The 17,510-nt window shown below is 36.1% G+C and overlaps 1 protein-coding gene across 13 annotated transcripts in view; it reads left to right on the top strand.

The window, feature by feature from the left end:
- The window catches only part of SLC4A10 (solute carrier family 4 member 10), a 152,405-nt gene that overhangs the window by 72,702 nt on the left and 62,193 nt on the right, over window positions 1-17,510 (top strand). For all 13 annotated transcript variants that reach the window (XR_004358115.1, XR_004358113.1, XR_004358114.1 and 10 more), the window contains 2 exons: window positions 3,957-4,095; window positions 10,285-10,445. Coding sequence is in view for 10 of the 13 variants with exons in the window: in XM_032693750.1 (XP_032549641.1) it covers window positions 3,957-4,095; window positions 10,285-10,445 (300 nt within the window). In the remaining 3 variants the exon portion in view is untranslated. The remainder of the gene's footprint in view (window positions 1-3,956; window positions 4,096-10,284; window positions 10,446-17,510) is intronic.

Here is a 17,510-nt window from a genome sequence, read left to right as displayed (position 1 = left end):
CAGCGCTGTATTTCTGCATGTGAAATCACCTGGGTGAATTGTGTGCATTTCTGGCTGATGGCAGGGCAGTTTATCCCAAAAGAAATCCTTGCACTGTCTGAGGAGGAGATGTGTATTATTCTGACTGGTGTAGTGGAGCAGAATGTTCACTGGGCTGAACTTATGTGGAGGGACTGAGAGTGGTCCTCCTTTGTGACCCCAGCCAAGTTCTTTATTTTACCATGTTCCCTTATGCAAGAGGGAGGAGTCCTGAACTGGTTACCCCTGGTTACACTTGGGGGTGTTTTAAATGGGGGAAATGCCAGTTATGATTCTTTCCTGCATGTGTTTTGCAAGGTGGGATGGTGATGTTGACCACTGTTTGCTACTACCTGCACTCAGTGCTATTCCAGGGAGCAGCTCTTTGTATTGTCCTCTGGGAATTGCATTATTAGCAGTTCTGGCTTTCAGATCTGATGTTTTGGCATGTCTATACCCACATCTTGTGTTTGTTTTAGGGTTGTTGATGACTTTACAAAGAGTTATAATAGTTATAGTTATGTCAGGTTTCTGCTGGGTCACTCCCTTTCTGCAGCACTGAGTTCCACTCTGAGTTTGTGCTTTCAACAGTAACTTATCCACCAGGTCATAATTTTTACCCTTTTAATAGTGCACTGGAGTTAGCCATATTTTTAAACCTGGTGTACTCAGGACTTCCATACATACAATGAATTTGAGGTATCAGAGGTAGTTTGGAAGTCTCTGTGAGGGCTGCACAGATGATGTAAGCACAAGCCCAGAGAAACCCATGTACAACATGGACTCTGGCTGGAGGCTCCCCTGGGTCGGTGAAGCCACAGCAAACAGAAAGGTGCTTCAGCTTTTCCTGACTGACATGGCTTATTAGCCAAGCAGGAGCGGTTGTTTATAGTACTTCTGCTCCTGTTGTGTACCAGACTTTCTGCCCAGTCCCAGTCCCAGCTGGTCCTGGAGGGTTTCCTAAACTGGTGATGAACTTGTTACTTGGGAGACTCATCACCTGCTTATTGTGGAACTTTAAATTCATGCTGCTTCTGATAAATCTGATATAAAACAACTGTAGTGATAAAAATACTAATGTAACAAATTAGTCCCACTCATTTAATTTTTAAAAGATTAATATAGATTGCTTTCATTACTTTTTAGGAATAGCAATAATAATATGAAGGATTTTTTTTTTTTATGCTGGCTGTACTAATTGAAGTAGGAATAGACAAAAATAATATTCAAGCCAATTTCTGTTTTCCTAGACTACAGAATACATTGAGTGTCCTAGTTTGCAAATATTATGCCTCTAGACTGAGGATTAAGTTATCACAGTTTGACAGCAATTGAAGTATACTTCCATACTATTTTTGAATCACATATTACTAATTTTCTATATAACATATTAATGACATATTTGGTATTTATTACTCTTATGAATAGGAGCCAAATCCATCTGGCATTGCTCACATGAGTAGTCCTGTTAACTCAGTTTTATAAGTAGAACGAACAAATTTGTTATTTTTGTTATTATTTTCATATTGTTTAATTCTCTTAGGGTTTTGTCCTTGAAATAAAATTATTATACTATAAAGCAAGTGATAACTTTTTTTTTTTGGCTTCCAGCTTGGTGTCTCAAAATGAAGCTGTGACTTGCAGGTTTCAAACACTGATAGAAATTACAGCAGTAAAGAAATGTAGTCAGATAGCTAGTGGCCTTCTTTACTGGTTTGTTAATAAGTAAGAAGATAATTTAGTGCGTATTGTGTCATTTCTGTAGATGTGGTGTTTAGGGGCATGGTTTAGTGGTGAACTTAACAAAGCTTGTTTAGTGGTTGGACTCGATGATTTTAGATATCTTTTCAACCTAAAAGATTCTGTGATTCACTGTTATCTGTCATGTAGCTTGTTACACAGAAAACCCAGTAAGAGCAAATTGCTGCAGTAAGGTTGTTCCTTGTTACTACTCACCTGACTTCAAGAGATTTCTGATCCTCTGCTTTCTTTCCCATGCTGAAAGTGTGTATTTGCTTGAGTATCATAACTGTCATGAAACTTCAGCTCTGCTGTACAACACTGCTCATTTATTACCTAACAATAACAGTTGCTGTAAATCAGTTCTAGTGCTGATTTTATCAAGAGGATGTTCCTGGCAATGCTTATTCTCAGATTATCACTGCAGTCCAGCTCTCTACCAAAGTAGCTTGTTTTTCATGTTCTGTTACTAATCATGTGCACTTGTCCTTTGTAAGTTCACATCTCATTAAATTTTGCCCTTTTGGAAAATAGTCCTGAAAAGTTGCACACTTCTGAGACTTTCTAGTCTCAGATTAAAAAAAAAGATAGAATGGTTTTAAAGAAAAAAGAGAACTGAACACTGAGAGAGAAGAGAAAGCAAAGAAGAGGTGAAGTGGAGGAGTTTGTTGCTGTTCTTTAATGATTCACCAAAAGTAATTTTTGTCTCCTTAGCTGTCCCCCTGCAGTTCCATTCTCTAGAGCTTGGTAGTGCCCAAGCCCATGTCTCTCTCCTTCCTCTGCCTTTTTTCTTCTTGGTTTTAGTTTCCTTGCTTTGTGAAGGAGTAAATAGGCTAGACTGTACTATATTGTTACACTGTGTTTAGGCAAATAGACCTCAGGTGAAAACTGTCATGTATTATTTGTGTTTCATTGCTATAGCTAGTTTAGTACTACAACCAAAAAAGATGTCTTTAATGCTGAATTTAATTTTCTGTGTCAGTGACCTGTTTAATTTGTTTTGGTCAGTGCTGTATTTGCTCTTTAATTAGCATTCATTGGGTGCTATCATCTTAGCTTTTCCAAAATTTGAAGAGCTTGAGGATCCTATGCAGTGATACTCTTCACTGTTAGACGGAACGCTCTAGGTTGTCTTACAAATATGGTTATAGAACAGAACTTCATTTAGACAATGTTCAAGGAATTGCTGAGCTGTGCTGCTCGATGATCAGTTTTTCATTTCACTGGCAGCCTGGCCCCTATCACTCTCACAAAGGACTTTTGGTTCCTTTCAGAAATCTAAAATACATTAACAGAAAAAGCAGCTATATATTTCTAGAGAGACTGGGTTTCATCAGAGTTCATTCATTTGAGATTTGCATTTAAATAAGCAAATAGGATTTTTGGTTTTTAAGACAACATTTGAGCTAAGAACATTGAATGTTTAAGATGCTATGTGAGCTTTGGAAATTTTTTGAGTGATATGAGAAAAGAATAGTATGTCTCCAAAATCTATTTAGTGCACTGTGCTGAAAGCTTATGAAGAAGAATAACCAGCAACAGTATTGTAAGGGAAAACAGAGACAGGAAGGATAAAATGCGGAAGTTGGGACAGATTATTGACTTGTTCCTCTCAAGCAGCCTAACCGTGTAGAAACAGTTAACAAAGGGGCATGGGATGGCAGATAAAGTCATGTATTCCTTTTTATGTTTGCAGTTGTATACTCGCATTAGACAGATTTTGTTTGTCTTTTTTTCTCCTACTAGGTGCAGCAAAGATTTCTCATTTAGTATACAAGCTTTGTGAGCTGAGGTAGATCTGTAGATTTAGACCTATGAAGTTGCAAAGTAGTTTTTTAACACTGGAGTAGAAGGCTTTTATCAGTTATATCTATGCTGCTCTCTGCGCGGCCTTTTTTTTTTTTTTTTTCTGGGAGATACCATTCCAACTTCCAATAGACCCTACTTTTGTACATCACATTCTATCATTGGATGAGATTTTGAAACAGCAGAGTAGACAATTACAGTAAATGAAGAGGTCTCAATCTGAACGTATTAGTGTATAAATGAATGTTCTAACAGCATAAATATAATATTTTTTGTGTGGCAATAAGTGATATAGGCAAAAGAATCTGGATAATCTCATGAAATGTTAAGTATTTATTTACTCAGGGCAAAAAAATTGGTGTTTTGGGCTTGATATTTTTATTTTTCTCCAGATACCCCATCACAAAGGGTGCAGTTTATTCTTGGAACAGAAGATGATGATGAGGAACACATTCCTCATGATCTCTTCACTGAACTTGATGAAATTTGTTGGCGTGAAGGAGAGGATGCAGAGTGGAGGGAGACAGCAAGGTGAGTGTTTTCATGACTTCTTACAAATTATCTTAAAGTATTGGTTGCTGGTGTATTGAGGAATGATTTCAAAGCTGTAGCAAGCTCAGGAACAGATTTTGGATATAAAGCTTAATAAAACCATAATTTTAATCCTTAGACTGCTAGTATTACAACAGCATTTGTCATTTCTCAGAGCCAAATGTTTTCATCTGGATTTATGAAATATAGGTCAGAGTGAATATCAAGGGAAAAAATTCAGCATACCATTTATGAGAGTTAAAAATCATTGGGTTTATTCATATTTTAGCTTACCATTTTAAAACTTCACATTTTGTTTGAATCCTCAAGAAACTGATAAAGCTAGCATCATAAAAAGATTAAACCAAGGAATGAGATTACTTTTGGAGCAATAAAACTTTTACATATTCTAACTATCAGTGAACAGTTTATTTTGAGAATGAGTATTCGATGTTGGATTACTTTATTTCTGGAAAATTAGTGTGAAAGGCTGTTTAAATTGCGTTTCTGATTAAAAAATAATACTGGAACAGAACTTTTTTTATTGAGTGTTTTTTCATTGAGCTCTGAAATGGGAGATGATTTGCTTAGTTTCATTAAGAGTTTACATTTCTCAGCAATTCTTGGTTAATTTTTCTTCTTAGAACCTTAATTCTTTCTCTCCCTGCCAGTTGTTGATAGTGCTCTTGAATGGTGCCCAGAAGTCTGTGGACCACATATGTGGTGTCAGTAGGATAAAAATTGCAGAATTTCTGGAAGGATTTTGTGGGGAACCATGTATGTGGGCTGTCTGACATGAATGTGGCTGTTAGTTTTCCCTTTAATTTTACTGCAAATTCCTGCTTTCCCAGAGGGCCAATGTATTTTCTATGACTTTCCCTTCCCTTATCTGTCCATATGAGGCATAGACAGCTGCTAAATATAGATCTTTATGTGTAGAAAATTCTCATATGGGGATTGTGCTGCAAAAGGAATGTAGTAGTCTTCCTTAATAGTCTATTATTACTCAGAGAGAGAAAATCTAATCAAGGTAATCATCTGCAGTGTTCTCATGCTGATTAGGAATACATAGAACATACCCCCCTAGGAGGGATATCAGCTTCTATTGTGATTAAAAATTAAAACCCACTGTCTTACACTATTTTTAAGCAGGGAAACAGCAACTTCTTTAGTTCAGCTGAAAAAAACCCCAACCCTTTGCAAATCGTCAAAGAATTGTGTTGCTGAAAAATTAGAACAATTTTTATTTAAAAATGGTTCTGATCAAGATAGAATTAGAAAGGAATAGTTGACATATATTTCTGTTTAGGTTGATCTGTCTATATGTACTTCCCAATTGTCATTTAGGAAATAAAGAATCAAAAATATTTAATAGAAGCAAGATGAAATATTTAAAAAGGACAGGAAAAAAACAACCAAGAAGACTATACGTTTGGACCTCAGAAAATACAAGAGTGAAGCATAGTAGCTAATAGTAAAAATTTCTTTAGCTTTAGAAGTAAGATGGAAACAAAGAAAGAGTGGGTCTGCCATGCAGAAAGAACTGATCAAGATAAATGATCTTTTTCAATTCGGATCCAAAAATTTCAGACTGCATTTGTGATGGGGTAGCTGACTGTTAGAAAAGGAGGAGATGGCAGGGAAATAACCAAATTCAAAATGAAGACAAGAATCAAAGTGCTTTATGTGTGCAAATAAGAGGGTGCAATAATTTCCATCTTAGAAAGCTGAAAGAACATGTATTTTAAGGGTGGGGTAATTCCTGTCATTCTGTGAGTCTGTCAGGTATACTGTTGTACTATAGCAAACACATCAGTGCTATTCAAGAAAGGATAAAAATGATCAGGACAAACAGAGACCTTATAGTCTAATTTCAGAGCCATACAAGACTTAGAACAATACTTGAAGGAAAGAAAAATTGTGGACTTGAAACTAAGTGGAAAATTGGATAAAATGCAATATTGTGGTATATCATGTCAGACTAAGTTAATAATGCTCTCTAATTATCTAATTGATTTTTGGTTTTCTGACAAAAAATGGATCTAATTTTTTTTTCTAAGTAAAACATTTGATATGATACAGCAGTGGAAATTTATTACTTAAACTGCATTCTAGTGTAAAAATTCTATTAGCAGGTCAGGAACTGAAGAGGTGAATCAGGTCATGCTGAAAGATTATGCTATTAGTGTGAAAGGTAGTGACAGCTAATTTCTGAAGAATTAGTCTTAGTAAATATCTTTACTATTGAATGAAAAAATAGGATTACAGTAATGAAACTTGCTGATGGTAAGAAATTAGGAGGTATTATTTCTCTAGAAATAGATAAAGATATACAAAGAACAAGGTGGCTTTGAGTAGAGTAATAGAAATAGGATAGTGTTTAATATGAAAGATCATGTGCTTACAAACTAATACAGTGGATCAACCTGTGCTTGATTCAGGACTTCAAAATTATTGATTTGATTAAAAGCATGGTAAGGGGAATATACACCCTGAATTTGTTGCTGTTCCAGCTTTATTATGTTTTCCATCTGCGTGGAATGTCACTTGGAAGTATTTGTAAATCTTATTGTCTGGCTTTGGATGTAGTTCCAGGTAGATTAATTGCATTTAATGAGAGGGATAGCACTAAGTGGTTTTGTATTCATTTCACCAAGCTCTGCATGGATCGAAGTGTTGGGTTGACTGATGAAGTACATCTGTATCTTTGTAATTTCAGTTTGACTGAAATGAGACACACTTTTGAGCCTTAGAAGTTTTAAAAAATACCACAAGCTCATGGAAATTTATGCAGATTGTAAGATTACATTAATACCATTAACTGTTGAGTGTGTTGTGAGTACAAACTCCATTTCTCTGCTGCAGACATACCAGACTATAAAATGGAAGTTCAACTCACCACTTCATATTGTGCAGAAAATGTTGTAACTGAGTCAGCAATGAAGCATGTGCACCCTTTTATTGATGCCTAAAAAACTGATGAAGATGGCTTTAGAAAAGATGTAACATATGCACCTGGTGTATGTGCACACACATGCCTGAACAATATTTTTCCTACAGGAACTCACCTTGCCAAAACTCTTGTTGGCAAGTTTTTTTCCAGCAAGTATTCTGTCAGAGGATCTAAACAGCGTGATGGATGGACCTATGCTAATCTTCACCAGTATAAGAAAGCCATTAGAATGAAGGTGCTCTTCTATGCAATCAGACATAACTAAGATAGCTCTAAATATATTCCAAGCACGTGGGGTATGTGTGACACAAGCTCAATATACAAATGGTTGGTGGTGTTTCCCAGGAAATTATGGAAGGCTTTTATCTATCAATCATACCAATTTAAGGGCTTAAACTGCAAAAGTAAATGTATTGAAATTTGTCTTTGAGAAACTAAAAGGAGTAGAAAATTGGCAAACTTGTGGTCTACATCTGAATTTGGATTTTAAAGCCATTTCTGTAATTTAATTTTGTACATGAATTGAGAGGATTGATAAAATGGTATTATGATTTTTAAAACCACTTGAACACGTAGAATTGAAAAACTATGAATAAGATTAGATTTATGTTTTCTGCTACTGTTTCTCATTTGATGTGTTAAATAAGGATTATCTGACATAACAGGAATGTTTCTGAGAAGACAAAAGGTGATAATAATGATGTTCCCTTGATGAGATATGTAAACTCATGTTATGCTTATTAAAATCAAAATAGAAGTTTATTCCACATGTAGCATCCTTTCAGCTGGGTCTGATTTAGTTTCATGTACTCACCTGTTGGCTCATTAAGTAACAATGTATGATAATGTGCTTAAACTTGTAAGTTTCGGTGGCAGTAGGAAACGGGATGCAACCCATAGAATTATATTTTTCCAATTCATTGAAACCCAGATGGAGATGATCAAAATGGCAAGTAAAATTATTTGAGCAGTAGCAGTAGTTTCCTATGGATTTTTATGTTGTGTGTAACCTTTGATGTCTGATACCATAAACTCTAATTAAAGCTGTTTTCATAATCTAGACTTCCCTTGTCCTTGTGTCTCTAGTAAGTTACAAGCCCTGGTAATGACCTTGCCTCTGTCCAGTCACCCTTCTTCAACTTTTAAGAACATGTTTGTCTTGTACAGCTCATTTAAAATCTGTTTACAAATGGTCAGTGTATTTAAAATAGAAAGTATCAAGGACAGACTGCAGCAGTGTAATCAGATAAGCAATGTTGAAGACTTCCATGAACAGAAGGTAATGACAATATGAGGTTTCTGATGATAGTCTGTAAGAATCTGTGCTTGGATCATTATTTTTAGAATATAGGTAGGATGATTTTTTTTTTCCTGAATCAGCATGAAACAAGATGATGGTACATCAGAAATAATTATTCCAAATAATTTGGAATACCTAAGCGTAAAGATGTTACTCTTATAAATCTCCTGAAGAGACTGGAAATGTGCACAAAACTAGAGGTATGAGAAGAGGAAAATGTAGGTATTTTGCAGAGTCTTGGGAGATAATAGTTTAAATAGTTTAAATAGTTTAAACAGAACAATAAATACACCATTTGTGATATTATGACCACAAATAGGTCTACCACATTTCTTAGCTTGGAAACATGAGTGTGATGAGTAGACCAGGAACAGCCTCTTCTTAGGGAATTCAAGTGCAACTGCAAAAGGGAAAAAAAAAATAAAATTAAGAACTTTTTTTCCTTCTCATGTGCTTCCTTTTAACTTTCCTAAGTTATAGCTCATCCTTTTCAAACCACGGCTTTGAATTTGTGGGGGAGGAGTGTGTTCATTTGTGTTTGATGTCCATTTGGACATGGTTTTTTAATATCTATTTGGAAAACCTCATTTGCATACGCAAACTCAGTTTCATGGCTCAGCTCTGTGGAAGCAAAGTTTGGTGTGTGCAGTGTCCTTGTTGCTTCTCTGGAAGAATGAAAAGGTAAAGGAGATAGCCTGGCTAGGCTGGAAAGAGAAGAGAGAGTGCAACGAAGGGAGTGGAGAACAGAAGTCTGGTGGAGAGGGAGGAGTTCTTGTGGGCAGAGGTGAGATACAGAAGTTAGCCAGTTTCTGAGGAAATGAAGGGAAAATGTCTAAATACAGAGAGAGGGCTAGACACAGGAGATCAGAAATTTTGAAGGACCCAAGGAGTTGGGGCAAATTGTCTATTTCTATAGAAAATAATGAGAGAATGATTAGAAGGCAGCTGGGACAGTTCGAAGAAGTGGAATACATCAGGAAGGGAGCAGATATCCTGATTATGAGTGGGTCACTGAAGTGGTGGCTGCTCACAGGATGGCAGTAGAAGTTGAAGAATTTGGTACACAGGGACTGAAAGGGGGACAGTATCTAAAATAGGAATACACATGCATATTTTACAAGTAGGAGCAGAGCTAGACAGGTGGCCCAGGAACAGAAAAGGACAGCTGTGCTTGCTTTGTTGCTGGGCTGTGAGGTCTGGTAAAACTGGAAATTCCTCAGCTTTAAAGTTCTTAAGGCTTTACACTTCCCTGCTGTCTGGAAATAAGTGTGAAGATGCTGTCAAGGTGTGAGGCTCTGCTTGACTTCTCTGATACCAAGTCCATATAAAATAACTGAGTGCTGCTGAGTCAAGTGATGTAGCTGCAGCTGTTCAAGCCTTGCCAAGCTGGAAGAGCTGCATGGCTCCATGCAGCAACATCTGTGTGTGGTTGGACAACTTCTGTATATGTCAGCAGACTTGTCAGATTTTTCTTGTTTGTTTTAACATTTTAAGTGTAATATTTATCAGTAAAACAATTCAGTCACACAAGACAGTTCATCTGGCTGGCTAGTAACATAAGACTTGATCCTTCCATGCCAATTTCATATATCTTTTTACTTTACTGAAGTCTTTCCAGATTCCTTTTCATACTACTTGTTATTCTATCACAGAAATACCATTGCATGCCAAAGAATTAGTCAAAGTCCTTGTAAAGTACAATGATGCTTAATACGTTTCTCTTTTCATCTCTGTGGTCAGAACTTATCTTCAAAAAAGGTATAATACAGCATTATATGCAAAGAAACAAGCGGGGAAAGTTTCTATATATTACCTACAAAGGAAGAATAAAGTGAAATCCAAAGACATTTTTAACAGTGATCTGTCCATATCCATAGAAGGAATTTATTTTTAATTTCTTATGCATAATGAGTTATAAAATTGGTTGTTTGTATAGGTGGTTGAAGTTTGAAGAAGATGTAGAGGATGGTGGAGAGAGGTGGAGCAAACCATATGTTGCCACACTGTCACTTCATAGCTTGTTTGAGCTGAGAAGTTGTATCCTGAATGGCACAGTTCTTTTGGACATGAGAGCTAACTCCATAGAAGAAATTGCAGGTATGTATTGATGTTTCATGTATTGGTTATGAAAATTAATCATAAAAATTAAATGCTTACAAGAAAGCTATTGTGTAAGAATCAGTCCAGTTTAGAAACTCTTGGGAAATATTTTACTTGGTAAATATTTTATTTCTGTTTTTTAGATGGACTTTGCTATTTTAAGAATCAATTTCTTTTATAAAGGAGAAAAGTTAAAATGGAGGCGAGAGGACAGTTTGGTTATATTTAATTAGAACTGGAATGTTCTCTGCTCCTGCCATGCTGCCTCATGTTATGAATGATGAGTGTGCTAACTTTCACAAACTTAATCTCCTGCTATGCTAATTGCAGGCAATCTAGTTTAAAAAGCCAGAAAAATATAGGGAATTATTTATCATAATTAAGTTACGTGAAGACAGACATGTCTCTGAGTTGAGAAGGGAATCAAGTAATAATACTAAGTGTAAATTTTAAAATAAATTTGTAGGTACATTAACTTCTCAAGCGAAAGATGAGTGCATTTTTTCCAATAAAGGTGTATTTGGCATTTGTGATTCTAGGGCTTTTGAGAACAGCAGAAGCAGAAAGCGAGAACATAATGGATGAGTCTTCTCTTCCAAAAGTATAAGTGAGATTGACACTGAATGCCATTTTCTGCATTCCTGGTGTTTCCCGTAAAGACTGTAACTAGTTTTGCTAGTGATACAAAAGACAAAGCAATGGAATTTTCTAACACTCAAGATTACTGGGAAAACTGCTTTATGGATGATACATAAATCTATGTAAGGGCCAGAAAAAATTTACTTTACTTATTTAAATTATCAGATAAGGGAGATATTGTTTGGTGGGATATATTTAACAGTGGAATTAAAATTGGCTCAGATAATAGTAGCTGCTTTTTGTATTTATTTTTCCCAAATTGTTTATGTCAAACTGACGCAATACCAATCTGCAGAAACTTGTGTGGGTTTCGACTCTGTGCCGAGATCTGATTCTCCTATGACTCATGGTCTGAATCAGAGCTTCAAAATTTGTCTTGATAATGATAAAAGATAAACATGAAGAATAAAAAGCAGCTGATTTGAAAGAACAAAGATGTCTGTCAGTATGCTGCTTTATTATTTATTTATAAATAAATAAGAATTTCTTAGATCAGCTTGATGTTCTTGTATTACTTTTTTCCTTAAATAAAAGTACCCTATTATTTTCAAGCTTGGGCTTTTCGTTCTTAATCCAGAAATCATTCAACTTCGTCTGTAGTGAGCTAAGAGATCCCTTCCAGAATTGTTTTTACTTAAGTAGGTAAAAAAGTAAGAATTAAAGCAATAAAAATAACTTCAGTGAACATCCTTTTCCTGGTTTTGGAAGATATTGTATATCTTCCAATATAGTGAGGCCACAATTAATTAATGTTTATAATCTCTCAATTATTAGTTAGTTGTAGGTTTTTTGTTTGTTTAGTTAATATGAGCATTCATAATACTAATGTTTTTGGAAACTCATCACAGATGTAAGCTGTCCTTCAGCAGAGAATTTGGTGAATTACTGTCTCACTATTTTAAATCAGTCCTACTTGTGGATTATGTTGGTTTGTTGATTAGGGAAACTGCTTTCTTCTGAGAAGAGGCTTTAGCATGACTTTCATTAATTGGTTTGTACCATTTTCACTTTAAAAGTGAAAATGTTGTTGTGGCAGGTTTGGGTGCATTTTGTTTGTTATATTATTTGCTTGAGCTGATAGGTATTCCTTTCTGATAAGGTGATCTGACATATGATAAGATTTGCATGGGTCATGCTTTGTCTTTGAGAGAGGATTTTATTTTTCCTCCTGCTGATTCAATAAGCAATGAGGTATGTTGGTTTGTTTTTTTTTAAACAGCTTTGAAGCAGGTGCTTCTGGCAAGCACCTGCCAGAAAATTACCCACGTTCTGTCAGATTGCTTTGAAGAGGTATATTGATTTTTTTTATTTCCCCTAGAAATAAAGTTGGCATTCCAGTTGCTTTTCTCTGTTAATATTATTTGTGCTGTAGCAATGCTGTTTTCCTTTTCCTCAATCAAATTCCTTTGTAATTTGTTACTCTAATACTATATATGTAGGTAATTCCCGCTCTCCAGTGCTCACAAAATGTTACAAAGAGTGGCACACATTAGGCAGCACTGCAAGGAAGAATGACTAATAGTAGTGGTAACAGGCACACTACCGAGATGTGTGTGCTAGGTATCTCAGAAATGTGGTAATTCCAAATAATATGACAGCAGTTCTTTTTACATAAAAGTGACTGCTGGACCTGAAGATTAGATAGAACTGGTATCTCTTAGGAAATCTTTTATTGTCTGTTCCAGTCAGTTGCTATTCACTGTCATCAGTAGTTATCATCCTGCCTATCTTGTGCTATACAATGCAAACACTTTTCGCCCTGGAATTGGTATGTATACTGGTTTTATCTGATAGTCCTGACACTTTAGAATTTAAAGAAATGGTTGCTCTCACCTGTTGGCTTCAATTTTTTTCAATATTTAACACTCTTCTTATTTTGCTTGTGAGCTAGCCTCATGTTAGGCTTGTCCAGCAATCCTGATGGTTGCTTTTGGTTTCGTTTCAGTGTTACTGTGTATACCACCTGTAGGAGAATTTGTGAAAACGGATTATATCCTATGGCTTTGAGTGGTACTCCTAATTAACTTTGATTCTTGTGTCCTTCTGATTCATAATTTAGGGTTTGTGGTTTTTTGGTTTGTTTTTTTTTTTTTTTAGTGCAATCTTTTGATAATGTTACTATATTGCTATAGTGCATCATCTTTTGAGAACAAATACATTATTTGTGCATGTGTAGTTTTTTAGTTGCCTTAATGCTTTGTTAGTTAGAAATGTGTGCTGTGTATTTGTTGGTAATGTATTTCTATCTGGGCTATATTCCAATATTGAATTATATTTCTGTTAATGCAGTGCCAGTCTTGTATCCTTGAAAGAGATACACTTAATCTTCATTGCTAAATTGAGACGAAGAATTTCTATTTGTTTTAGTCAAGGCTTTTAATCTATAAACAATTATTCACTAAGGCGCTAAACTCTCAGCGCTTAGCTCTTGAAAATGTTGATTATTAAAGTCTGTGTTTTAAAACCTTAATTGGCTTGTGGTAAAATCTACAGATGAAACCCACCATTTAATATGTTTGCAAGGCTTTCAGAACACTTTGTATTTTATCCCTGGAAACTTTGATAGTTCTGCATAAAAATACTTTGGTACCAGTGATGTGGTGAGAATTTTTAAATCATCCTGTGTTCCAGCATGTCCATTCTCTATTAGGCTCTTTTTCATTCCAACTGTCTTACTAAAAAATTACTTGATTTACAAGACTGTATATTTCTTAGGGCAGGTACCCAGTTTTCTTTATGCAAAAGAGCTTATTCATACCTATGACCTCAATTCACAGGCAGTATCTTATTATAACAGAGACTACCGAGATGAATTTCTAATGCTGTTATGCATTAGAACAGCATGTTTGTTCCTGAAGTTTCTCATATAGTTCTTAAATTTTGTAAGATGGATTTTACTTTTCTTTTGAAAAGAGCTCAGTTCCTCTGCTGAACTTTATCCTGTTTAAAAACGTGTTTCTATGACACATATATTAGGGGGGCTTATAACTATTTTTAATATGTGACGTTATTTTTTCGTATGTCTTTGCAGTGACTCCTATATCAGTAAGTTAGCACTCCATGCACAAGGAATTCCTTTGAACATTTGATGTAGTAATATTTTATCGATCACTTCTGTATAGAACATATGCTAAGAGGAAGTCTGAAAAATCTATGTAATCAAAACAATTTATTTTGGAACTTAGCTCTTGACGAGGTATTTGCCAGAATCTGGCTACACCATTAGAGAGCAGCTTCGCTGTGTTGTTCAAGTTGGCAGATGAAAATGTTCTCTTTTGATATTTTCATTTAGTTCCTTTGAAACCATGTAGATTCTCAGATTACCATCTGGTTTTTTGATTATAACTACTGAATGAACCCAAAAGGTTCTTCTATTTAACATATGATGCCATTTTCTGTTGTTTGGTTCAAAAACTAGTCAGTCCAGCCTTTAATGGCAATACGTTCTTTACACATGCACCACAGATCTTGCATTTTCTTTTAGTTGTGCAGAGCGTTCTGTGAACAAACGTCAAACCTTGTCAAATACAAACTGTGGCCTCAGTGTTGCACAGTGGGGCTTTGGCGACTTGCACGTTTGAAATATCAAATAGTCCCATTTATTTTAAATAGCTTAATTTTAATAATGGTTTCTTTTTAAAGTTAGATTTTAAATCTTCTCTTGCTTTCCAATCCCAAGATCTGACTGGTTTTTCCTAGTTTTTTCTATGTTCCTCACGATCGAATTTTCAATCTGTGTAACAGCTTAATCTTGTGATTGAGGTCACTGGACTCCGTGCTCAGCAACTCAGAGCATTACATCCCAAGTGTGCAATTTCATTGATTTCATTAATATCATGTTAAGCTTTCAATCTGGACAAGTCTTCTTTTGCCTTTGTTTGCTTTAAGCTATATTACTCCATAATAATGACATATTTTAACTGGCTCAAGTAAAGATTTTATTTCACTAGAGCCTTTTGTTTCGTCTGCGACATGTTGTGATATGTTTCTGTCAGTGCTTTTATGGTAAATTTAACTTTTATTACAAACACTGTAATAAAGCATGGGATTGTCTGGGAGCAGTCTGCTTGTCTGTTTGACCCTACACCTGTCTTTTGTTCAGCTTTCACCTTCTCACTTACCCTTATTTTTGTATTTATTTGCTTTGTTTTCAGCTTACCATGTGGTAATAACCTCTACAGAGAAACCTCCATCAGGTTTCATTCCTTTGTCTGTGGGTAAATTGTAAATCTCATACCAACTTCTGAGTAGAATGGGAGTTTTTGTGGTTGTTTTGTGTTTTCCCATGTTAACCACAAATCTGGAAATTTTTTTAGATTGCACAAGTCAACCTCAGCTTGCAAAATATATTGTTTTGGTAGCATCCACTGTGGCTGCAATTCTGAACTGCAAGCTGGAAATTGTGGCCTCATCTCTACTATTTACAGTTTTGTGAAGTACTCGCTCTTCTTCCTCAGTAAAATTACATACTGCTATTTTAGAAAGCGGACATTTTTCTCTCTCTATCTTTGCTTTTCAAGTGTTTCAACTGAGAAGTTGAACAAAATAATTTCAGGTAGAACTGGAAATAGAGTCTGTCTCTCAGTGCACTGGAACACTGTGGCCTCTTGGGTGAGCAGCTAAATCTGCTGGCTTAGATAGCTTGTTTATAATCACCACTGTAAATGCTTTTGCTAGTGTCAGCTGGGATAGAGTTAATTTTCTTCCTGGTGGCTAGTATGGAGCTATGTTTTAGGTTTGTGCTGAACGCAGGGTTGATAATATAGAGATGTTCTTGTTATTGCTGAGCAGTGCTCACACAGAGCACTCTTCTACTTTTCATGATGCCATGCTGGTGAGGGGGCCGGGAGTGCTTGGAAGGCTGGGAAGAGACATAGCCAAGACAGGTGACCCAAACTGACCACAGGGATATTCCATACCATATGACATCGTGCTTAGTATGTAAAATTGGGGAGAAGAAGGAGGAAGGAGGGAGGTGTTTAAAGTGATAGTGTTTGTCTTCCCAAGTAACGGTTAAATGTGATGGGGCCTTGCTTTCCTGGGGATGGCTGCCACCATGAATCCAGAACATAGCCCCATACTGGCCACTGTGAAGAAAATTAACTCTATACCAGTTGAAGCCAGCACATTGCTGTAAATGGGTCTTGGTTCAAAAGTGCAGGCCAGGAATCCTAATTGTTGGATTTTTATTGCTCCTAGTGTCTGACTCATTAGGGAAGTATATATTTGGGTTCCTATTAGAGATGGGTTAAGATATAGGACAGTATTTCAACTCATTGTCTTCCATAAAACAATGCTTTAGGGTTGCTTGTGTTTTCTTCTTCACTGTTTTTAAGGGAAATGACCACAAACCAGACAAACCTTGGCTTTTAAATTATAGTCAGCTATGACTGCAATTGTGATGCACACAAAGCCTATGTCTTTAATTTTTTGTCATTAGTCTCTCATTTTGTCCTACGATTGCACAGTTATAAAATTGGGAGGATTGAGAGGTGTGAATACCAGCAACTTTGCTGGTATGTGCTGAATTCAGTTTCTTTTGCTGTAAACTGTCAGTGCCAACCTCTGTCAGGAGAATATGAGCCCAGCAATTTCTTTCTGGACTTCAGAAGTATTTCTGTGCAAATGCAGTATGCCTTCTATACATTTATTCTATGTTTCACCAGAATGTTCTCTGTAGTATTGTATGTGAGGTGATGAGCACACTGTGAACCTGGTGCAGTGGCAAATGAGCTGTGGCCACACTTGAGTGACTCCTTATTGTTCATTTGCTTGGACCTGTGATGACTCCACAAGGGTCTGGCCACATGTCTCTGTACAAAGCTGCAGTGTGTAACAGACATCTCCAGAGTGAGTGGAAGCAGCCAGCCTGCTTTTGCATCCTTGCTGACCCTAGAGGTGGAACAGATGGAATTTTCTTTGCTGGGCCACATGTGAGCTGTGCTGCATTTGAACTGATAGGAATTGCCTACACCCAGATGCTATAATTCGTAGTCTGGGTAAATTGTTCACAGGTGGTCGTGAGTTGTATTTGAGTTACTATGATAGCTTGTTTAAGTACTCACATTGCTCACATTTACTCACAAAATTAATTTTATGTAGATGATATATTGTAACTGAGTCGGAATGGAGAAAGCATTCTTGAAATTATATGAAACCCAAGTATTCTTTGAATTCTTTTGAATTACCAAGGCAGGGAGAATGTCTGTCTTTAATAGCTTGAAAAAATGATTTCATGGTTCCAGCATGAATCAAGATTCCTTACTGAAGAAATGTCCTACTTCAGTGTACTTGATGTCAGAAGAAATGTCATGATGTAAACGATTAATAGAATGTGTAATACTATGCTTGCTGGTGGGTATTCCACATCTTACATCCTTCTGAAAACTTCATATAGTTGTGAAGGGTCCTTGAAAAATGTAG

Source organism: Chiroxiphia lanceolata, chromosome 7 (assembly GCF_009829145.1).
Source record: "Chiroxiphia lanceolata isolate bChiLan1 chromosome 7, bChiLan1.pri, whole genome shotgun sequence".
NCBI classification, from domain to species: Eukaryota; Metazoa; Chordata; class Aves; order Passeriformes; family Pipridae; genus Chiroxiphia; species Chiroxiphia lanceolata.
Note: the sequence above shows the minus strand (reverse complement) of the source record. Positions and strands in the feature narration are given on the sequence as shown.